The sequence below is a fragment of the Phragmites australis genome, chromosome 8 (genome assembly GCF_958298935.1).
Source record: "Phragmites australis chromosome 8, lpPhrAust1.1, whole genome shotgun sequence".
NCBI classification, from domain to species: Eukaryota; Viridiplantae; Streptophyta; class Magnoliopsida; order Poales; family Poaceae; genus Phragmites; species Phragmites australis.
The window spans coordinates 11613037-11622178 of record NC_084928.1 but is presented as its reverse complement, the minus strand read 5'-3'; the positions used below and the strand labels follow the sequence as shown (position 1 = coordinate 11622178).

The 9142-nt window shown below is 45.9% G+C and overlaps 2 protein-coding genes across 2 annotated transcripts; one reads left to right on the top strand and one right to left on the bottom strand.

Annotated features, from left to right (window-relative positions):
- The first annotated feature begins 2802 nt into the window (after positions 1 to 2802).
- Positions 2803 to 4381, top strand: LOC133926631 (ribonucleoside-diphosphate reductase small chain-like). Its single transcript, XM_062372650.1, has one exon. It carries the CDS (start codon positions 3220 to 3222, stop codon positions 4237 to 4239), a length of 1020 nt encoding a protein of 339 aa, XP_062228634.1. The 5' UTR covers positions 2803 to 3219; the 3' UTR covers positions 4240 to 4381.
- Positions 4382 to 5516: 1135 nt separating this feature from the next.
- LOC133926630 (uncharacterized) lies at positions 5517 to 8133 on the bottom strand. The gene is made up of 3 exons (XM_062372649.1): positions 7499 to 8133; positions 6320 to 7406; positions 5517 to 6243 (listed from the first exon to the last, which is right to left on the bottom strand). The coding sequence occupies exons 1-3, from the start codon at positions 7950 to 7952 to the stop codon at positions 5625 to 5627; spliced, it is 2160 nt and encodes a 719-aa protein (XP_062228633.1). The 5' UTR covers positions 7953 to 8133; the 3' UTR covers positions 5517 to 5624.
- Between the last annotated feature and the right edge of the window lie 1009 nt (positions 8134 to 9142).

Below are 9142 nucleotides of genomic sequence, written 5' to 3'. Positions count from 1 at the left end.
AAACTAGTTTTATATTTGAATTTGAGTATAGGTGTGTCACACTATTAAGAGGGATGCAACGCAGAACATTTTGACATGTCTTAGTTCTCAAAAGTATCTAACTAACCCAAAGTGAGAGACACAAAATACCAACGAATATCAGGTAGTGCTAACTTGTGTTTGTGTTGAGAGTTCGCTTTAGGAGTCAAAAGTGTGGAAGTGTTTGAATCGGGTTTCAAAGTGTTACTAGTTTTGATTCAATGTGTTTGAGAACATGATTTCTAGTGGGATGTATAGCCCTCTGAATAAGCTTTTCGTAGAGTCCAAATTTGCCAAAATCTGACTTCAAGATCAAAAGTTAGTCATTTTCAGATGGTCAGTTATGTTGAACTCGGAAGTTCCGAGTTGCTGGAACGTCCAGATGGGGTTTCGGGTAGGGGTGTTCGGTCTGGTTTTTCTAGTCAACCCAAAAATTAGAGATTGAAACCGGATGTTCCAAATTTTGTAGTCAGTTCAAAGGTTCCGAACTTGATCTGGACAGGGGTTCTCGGGTGGGTCTAACATGTGTAATCCAAAAGTTCTGAATTGAACCCAGATGTTTAAGATTGTACTATCTGTTTACTTTAACGACTAGTTTTTTTGGAGTTGGGTATAAATACCCCCTCCCCCCTCTTTGTTGAGCTGCTAGTGCTACCCACGAAAATACTCAAAACCAAAGGCTTTAGAGCTCTCCCCACTCCATTTTAGTGTGAGATTTGAGAAGAAAAGTGAGCTATATTGAGAGATTGAAAGTTTGAAAGCAAGTGAGCATAACTCCCATCTTGAGCACTCAAGTTCATCGATAAAAAGTTTGTCATCACGTTTGTTACTCTTGGATTTTAGAGCTCCTAGGCGTCGCCGGCGAGTACCCAAGGTTGTGATATGCCGCGGGAAGTTTGTAAAGGCTTAGATTTTACCTCTGCAAGGGAAGAAATCAAGAGTGAAAGTCCAAATTCAATTGTGACCAAGCTTGGTGAGGAAAAGGGTTGAAAGAGACTCGGCTCAAATATGACCGAGGCCCTTAATGGAGACGTAGGAACCTCAAGTAGAGGTGCCTGAACTTTGGAAAACAAATCGCACATATCCTCTCTATATTTGTTTGTTCTTGAGTTCTTGCTCTCCATTTGTACAAATTTGCTCGATCTACTTACTCATATGAAATTGATTGCAAGTATATGGATTTGCTTAGAATTATCATTTGTAGCACACGACTTTATTTGATTTGAGCTCATTAGCTGTAGTTTAATTTCAGTTTTAAGTTCTGAACCTGAAAGTGTAGGATTGAACTTGGAACGTTTGGTGAACAGTAATTTCAGAACTTTTAATTAGAGTTTTGTCGTATATCTTGATAGATTTGAATAATCTTTGTCACACCCTAGGATGGTAACCTTCACACTTATTTAGGATTTTCAATTGTGAAAATATGTTAGTTTACTTTCCGCTACAAGTTTATGCCAACGGTAAAAGGGGACAAATTTTTATAAAAACATATATCCACACCCCCTCTAGGCGACAACATTGTTCTTTCACCTTTTTAAACGTAGCCATTTCGAACCTAACATTTTCAGACATAGCCTTTTCTGACTTAGGCTTTTCAGAAGTAGCCTTTTCAGACATAGTCTTTTCAGATGTAGCCTTTTCAAAAATATCCTTTTCAGTTGACATAACCAATCCTTACAACAGATTCAATCGCTTTCACAGGGTCGATTTTTGTGAACTTAGTCCATACACCAACACGAAACTGCGGTATAAATAGATGATCTTCTGGCCACATGTAGAACCGAACCACTAGCCTCAACGTCCACAACTTTGACAAAAATGATGTCCGATCCTTTCCCCCAAAAAAATTGCTGGATACTACGCCTAATGGGGTTGAAGTGCTCATGTGCTAGTGTGGAGACTTTTGTAGGGTGATGAAATCCTCCGAGTTCTCCGACACTTGCGGAAGGAGGTTTTTTTTGCCGTCACTACGAGTATGATCCACCCTAGGGAAGCACTAATGTTAGCTCCCGTCACTAGGTAATCACTTCTAGCCAAACTGCTCCAAATACAACTGAAAATTACCATTGAATATTTTAGTGTCCACTGTAGTCTTCGTCATCACTATATTACTTCTTGCAGTAGTTGGATATCAAGTAATCGCAAGCGAATGTGTTCCTCCTTTACACTCAGCACCACACTGCTTAGAGAGGAGGGATGCTATGCACAAGTGCATTTCAGAGGAGCAATAGAAGATAAGGGAAGAGCATAACTGTACGATGGCGGAGACCCGTGAGGTAAAGAGGGAGAGGAAGCGCGAGAGGCTACGTCAACGTGTGAGGCAAGAACGGAAGTAACGAGGAAAGGAAAATACCAATGTTGTATTTAGTAAACTAGATGTTGTATATTCACTAAGTCATGTTAGGTTTAGACGTGATACATATATAGGTTATAATGATTATGTACCGTACATATCACTGTGTATATCGCTGTCCTTATTAAACCTTTCGTTTCCATCAAATCTGGGTATCCAAAATATCTTACAAATATCTAATAGCATTAGATAAATTGATTAAGAAAAAGACAACACACGAAAGATACATATTCTACCGCAAACAAAATCGAATTAGGACACAACAAGATGTCTCCCTCTTATTAGACGACGTAAAGATGTAACCCGGCCAAACACGAGACAACAAGATATTCCCTAACCAGAGGATAACACATTCTATAGCAGGTCAGCAGCTAGTCATGATAGACTGCCATGTTAAGATGTTATGTAATTTTACAAATATATGTATGCCACCCGTGTGGCCTTCATCAAGCTACAAAGTCCCAACTCCCGGAGGACCAGCGCCTCCTCCCTCTCGTGCCCTCCCTTCCCTCCGCTCGTCGCCCGGAAAATTTGCCCCGAAACTTTCAAATCACCCGGCAAAATCAAAAAATTTCCCCAATCTTCCCCGCACGGCGCGCCTGCCCGTCGTCTCCCTCCCGCTCCCACCCTTATCCGCTCCTCCCTCCCTCCCTCCCACCCCCGCCTCCTTCCCTCGCAAGCCAGCGCCAATCCCATTCCAATTCAAAATTTCTCCCAATTCCCCCACGCCCCTATAAATCCCCCTCCGTCCCATCCATTCCGCACACCGAAATCTCCCAATCCCCCACCTGAAAACCCTCTAATCCTCCAATCCCCAACCCCTAAGCCACCCGCCGGTTGGACAGACGATGCCGGCGGTGCCGACGCTTGTGCCCGCGTGCGACGCGGAGGAGCCGCTTCTGGCGGAGTCGTCGGACCGCTTCTCCATGTTCCCTATCCGTTTCCCGCAGATCTGGGAGTTCTACAAGAAGGCGGTGGCCTCCTTCTGGACGGCCGAGGAGGTGGACCTCTCCGCCGACGCGCGCCACTGGGACGAGGCGCTATCCCCCGACGAGCGCCACTTCATCTCCCACGTGCTCGCCTTCTTTGCCGCCTCCGACGGCATCGTGCTCGAGAACCTCGCCTCCCGGTTCATGTCCGACGTCCAGGTCGCCGAGGCGCGTGCCTTCTACGGCTTCCAGATCGCCATCGAGAACATCCACTCAGAGATGTACTCGCTGCTGCTCGAGACCTACATCCGCGACGGCGCCGAGAAGGACCAACTCTTCCGCGCCATCGACACCGTCCCCGCCGTGCGCCGCAAGGCCGATTGGGCCATGCGCTGGATCGACGGCGGGGAGCGCTTCGCTGAGCGCCTTGTCGCCTTCGCCTGCGTCGAGGGCATCTTCTTCTCGGGCTCCTTCTGCGCCATCTTCTGGCTCAAGAAGCGCGGACTCATGCCTGGCCTCACCTTCTCCAACGAGCTCATCTCCCGCGACGAGGGTCTGCACTGCGACTTCGCCTGCCTCATCTACGACCTCCTCCGCAGCAAGCTCGACGAGGCGCGAGTCCGCGAGATAGTCGCCGACGCCGTCGACATCGAGCGCGAGTTCGTCTGCGACGCGCTCCCCTGCGCGCTCGTCGGCATGAACGGCGATCTCATGAGCCAGTACATCGAGTTCGTCGCCGACCGCCTGCTCATGGCGCTGGGGCACAAGAAGATGTACAACGTCGCCAACCCCTTCGACTGGATGGAGCTCATCTCCCTGCAGGGCAAGACCAACTTCTTCGAGAAGCGCGTCGGCGACTACCAGAAGGCCTCCGTCATGAACAGTCTCAATGGCGGCAACGCCGGCAACCTCGTCTTCAGCATCGACGAGGACTTCTGAACGCGTAATCTATTCCCATAATCTTGTTTGCCTGGTCTTGGTCGCTTGCTAGTACATGCACTGGGTGATGCGTGGTGTTTCGGTCGCTGTGTTACTGGATCCTGTTCGTGATGTAATGTAATCACTCAAGTTGATTTCTGAACACCTGATCTTAACCTGCGCTCATGGCGTTCGACGCAATGCCCGTTCAAACGTGCGCCAGTCCGCTGGCGCGGCCAGGCAGGGCGTTCGACGAAATGCCGATGGGAGTGGGCGCCAACCTGTGGGCGCAGCCAGGGGCACGGATTAGGGTTTTAGTATTTTTTTTACACGCGGGATCTTGGTTGCTTCTCGCTGTTAAAATGTAGCGATCATTGAATAAGGTACGGTTGACATCAAAATGCCGTTTCACCAAAACCGCTTTTCTTGCGAGCCAAGACGCAAAATTGGCCTCATGTTTGTATGGCAGATACGCGCCCACGTGGAGGGGGGGGGGGGGTGGTGGCACAAACGCCTCTCCCATGTTTCGGTTTCAGTGACGTGACTAGGGTTTTGCTCCCTCCTTCAGATGGAGAGATGCACCGATTTGTGTTTACTGTTTATTATTCTTCTGCTAGCCAACTACTACATTTGTTTTTATTTACTTATAGCTAGCTTCTTAATGTAAGTAAGATATCTAAAATATTTATATTATTAGATTTATTGTGAAATATACTTCATTAGTATTGTATATTTTTAAATATTTGTAATTTAAAAAAAATATAAGGTTAAAATTGTTATAGTAAAATATTTGATATATAAGTAAAAAAAATAGAGATAGTACCTTTTTTTAAGTGTCAAAATGCTTCGCCGGATCTGAGCGCGAGGGTCCTGTTCCCGCCAAATGGGCAAAAGGTTAGAACTTGTGTTTGCCAATTGATTCTTTTTTCTTTTCTTTTTTTCTTGGAGGAGCATCTTGTGAACTCAGCAGACGGTATCGAGGATTTCAATTCTTAAAGGAAATTTCAACGCAAAGGTTGGACTCCTTATTACCTTACCCTCCTGGTTTGATTTCCTTCACATTGATAGAAGCCACCGTGATGACCACCTAAGTGACACGGATACGGATACGTGTATCGGTATCGGACCGATACCGATACGCGGATACGTCTTTTTTCCGAAAATCCCGATACGCGGATACGTTTCAATAATATTTTATTAAAAATAAGTAGCTGCCATTTGGGTCATCACACATACGAACATATAAGAAACACAATCTCACAAATAGCAAATTAGAAAGTTTAGTAGATAGTAGCTCACACAATGAAACATAGAAGTTCAACATAGCAGATAGCAAGTTCTACTTAAGTTCTATTACATAACATAATAGGTAGGATAGTAGCTTGCAAGTTCATCCAAGTATGCAACTAGGTTTGTTCAGGATTTGCTTCATCTTCATTTTCCCAAATACCAGCCTCCACATCTCCAAAAGACACGGCTTGCAATTCAGGCTCATCAAGAGAAAGGTTAGCCACTTCAAGAATTCCTAAACCACTTAGAGATTCAAAAGAATCTCCTCCCACATCCCACATCTTTGATTCCCCTTTCTTGTAATCATCAGTCCTTCTTGAGAGATGTCTCAAATTTGAGTGCACATAGACCAAATCTTCAGCACGCTCTGGAGTTAGGGCATTTCTTTTGACACTATGAATGAAGCTATATGTACTCCAATTTCTCTCACAACAGGAAGATGAGGCTGGTTGGCTAACCAATTTGATGGCCAAATTCATCAATAAAGGAACAGATTGTCCATGATTTGTCCACCAAGTCATGGGAGAAACAAACCATCTATCATGGAGGGAGTCAGGATCATTGAATTCTTCGGAACAACTAGAGAACCTTGCGTATTCTTCTTTCACTTGAGACAATTCTGTTGGTATGCGGAAGTACTTCTTGAAGCGTGTCATCCTCATTTTCGATACCTCTTTGTCCTTGTGTGGAGGTACACGACCAACACCTCCATGTAGCCACTCTTGGCTATAATATCTATAATATAAACATAGGCAAGTGAATTAGCAATCGAGCTATAAACATAAGCAAGATAGCAAGTATTGATTATTACCTTGGGTTGAGTGAATGAGCCATACAATGAAGTGGATTATTGCCTTTTGTCCACCTATCAACTAATATCTTATGAATAACCAAGTACAAGTCCGACTCCTCATCTGGCTGCTTTCCTTCCCATTGATATATCTCTTTCTTCACTTTCTCAATCATAGAATCCCACATCTCATAAATCAAGTGAAGACATGGTGTGTTAGTGTCCGCCACACGTATCATCTCATAGATAGGAGTAGTAATCTTAAGTATGTACTCCACATTCCTCCACCAAACCTCACTCAATACCTTGTCATGGACTAGAGCTGCTGTTTGAGCATCATCTTTGTAAATGTCCCATGCTTCACTAATTACCATTTGCTTAAGAGGCATTTTTACCTCCACCATCCGTTTCAACATACACACAACTGATGCAAATCGTGTTTCAGCAATAGCTAGTAGCTTCAAATGGCTAAACTCATTGAACATAGAAAGCCGCATGCCATGGTTCATTATAAAATTCTTGATGATTTGGGCTTCACTTTTAATAACATGTATAAATTCAAGTTGTTTCCAAACAAATTCCTCCTCTTCATTCTTTGGGAGTTTTGGTTCACAAATACTTTTCAAAGCAAGATTGAGAGTATGCACAACACATGGTGTCCAGAATATATTCTCATATTCAGCTTCAATAAGAAGACCCGCACCTTTGCAATTTGCAGCATTGTCTGTGATGATTTGTACCACATTTTGACGACCCACTTCTTCAATAACAGACTTAAGCTTCTCAGCAATGTATTCTTTTGTCTTCACTTGCCCTTCACAATTATCAGTCCTCAAGAACATAGGTGCCTTCTCAGAAACAGCAACAAAGTTGATGAGTGGTCGCCTCTGCGGATCTGACCATCCATCAGCGCAAATTGTCACTCCCTTCTCCTGCCATGTGCTCTTTGAACTCTGCAATAGCATCTCAATGTGACCTCTTTCTTGCTTCAGAAGCGAAGTTCTAAGCTTGTTGTACCCAGGCATTTTATAACCTGCCAAGTTGCGGTTACAAGCAAAGGAAATTGCTTGTTGAAAATATGGATTTCTTGCAAAATTGAAAGATATCCCTGTAATTCAATTAAAAAACAGAATTAGCACAACTGCACAAGTAAAGAAAAATTAAAATTGCAAATTAGTGTATTGCAATGAAAATGAATACCTCCAGAATAGAATGATCTAGCAATTAGAGCATCCAAATGCTTACGGTCCTCCATTGCCCAAAATTTCTCCAATGCACTTGCAGGTCCTCTCTTGTTCGTGCTGCCACCATATGAAGAACCCGTAGTAGGCAAAGACACAGTTCTCTGTCTTGACCTTTCTACTAATTCTTTGCAACTTAGAACATCTCTTCTCATTTGGCTAAGCAAATCAATAGACACCTTCGGACATATACCCACTCCCTTTCCCTTCTTCTGCAGCAAATGAGCTTCAACTCGAGTGTAGCTACTGAATCCTTCGTATGAACAATACTTGCACTTCCATCTAGTATTGCCCCCCCCCCTTGCTCTAGGTCTGTCTAAAATGTGGACATGATCCCACAATGGAGCTCTAACATCTGTCGATGTTGCAGAAACACCACCACCAGCATCACTACTTGAACCTTCGGTCGCCATCACGATGAATCGGTGATAACACTGCTAAATGCTAAGTGCTAAGTGCTAGGCAGTAGGCACCTAAGGCAATTGGGAGAGGCAAAATGGGAGGGGAAGAAAGAGAACAAACCAGTGAAGGTGAAGCTGAAGCTCCTGCGCCCGTGCGTCGTGCGCCTGCTGCCCTGCTCTCCCACGCCGGCGCTGCTCTCTCCCGCGGCCGCTGCAGCGCCCCCCTGGCTACGCGTGCGCCTGCCCGCTGTGCGCCGCGCGCTGCTCTCCCGCGCGCCGGCCGCTGCTCTCCCGTGCGCCTGCCCGCCGTGCGCCGCGTGCTGCTCTCCCGCGCCGGCCGCTGCTCTCTCCTGCGCGACGTGCGCGCGTGCGCTGCCCGCCTGTGCGTCGCGCTCCTGCCCGCCGTGCGCCGCGCGCTGCTCTCCCGCGCCGGCCGCTGCAGCGCCGGCCGCTGCTCTCTCCCGCGCGCCTGCTCGTGCGTGACTGCGTCTGGCGTGGAGTAGCCGCCGCTTTCGTTGCCGCAAGCCAAACGCCCGTGCGTGACTCCGCCCGCCCGTGGTTAGGTTAGGCTTCATGGGCTGGGCCGTATCCGCAACATAAGAAATACGTATCGGCCCACGTATCCATATTTTTTCTAATTATTTTTACGCGGATACTCCACGGATACGTATCGGCCGCGTATCGGCCGCGTATCAGTATCCGATACCGCATCTGGTGCGGATACGGCACCGGAGTGGAGTATCCGTGTTTCTGAGATGACCACATTACCCCAGCCACCAAATAGCCAGTTCCTACTCACCTCCAGCGGCTCTAGGCCTCTAGTCAGGCATAGGCCCAACGGCAGGCGTCAGCCCAGTTACACTGGCCGGTGATGAGTTTTTTATTTTTTTATTTTTATTTTTAATATTTAAATAAATAGATTTTTGATGACAAGATTTATAGAAATAGCTGTCAACCACTACAAAACTGTAATCCTTTTAGAGGGTGGTCACCACCCCTTACCGCATTTTGAGTGGGTGGGTAGTGCTCTCCCCCGCGCTCGCTCCCTCTTACCGTTTGGAGGGTTAGCCCCTATGCCGCCTTCTCAGGGGGCGGTGAGCCCACCGTTTGGAAATTTATTTTTTAATTTAACTTTTGTATACGTCAATTTGAAAAATAGTGCATATTCATTCGGTGAAAAATGTTAGTTGTGCAAAAATGGT

What these genes read in the sequence shown, in the direction of transcription:
- LOC133926631 (XM_062372650.1), top strand. Translation starts at nt 3,220, where the DNA reads ATGCCGGCGGTGCCGACGCTTGTGCCCGCGTGCGACGCGGAGGAGCCG.
- LOC133926630 (XM_062372649.1), bottom strand. Translation starts at nt 7,952, where the DNA reads ATGGCGACCGAAGGTTCAAGTAGTGATGCTGGTGGTGGTGTTTCTGCA. An exon ending in TAGATCATTCTATTCTGGAG is followed by an intron (nt 7,407 to 7,498) that starts GTATTCATTTTC and finishes ATTGAATTACAG; the next exon opens with GGATATCTTTCAATTTTGCA. An exon ending in GCTCATTCACTCAACCCAAG is followed by an intron (nt 6,244 to 6,319) that starts GTAATAATCAAT and finishes TTTATATTATAG; the next exon opens with ATATTATAGCCAAGAGTGGC.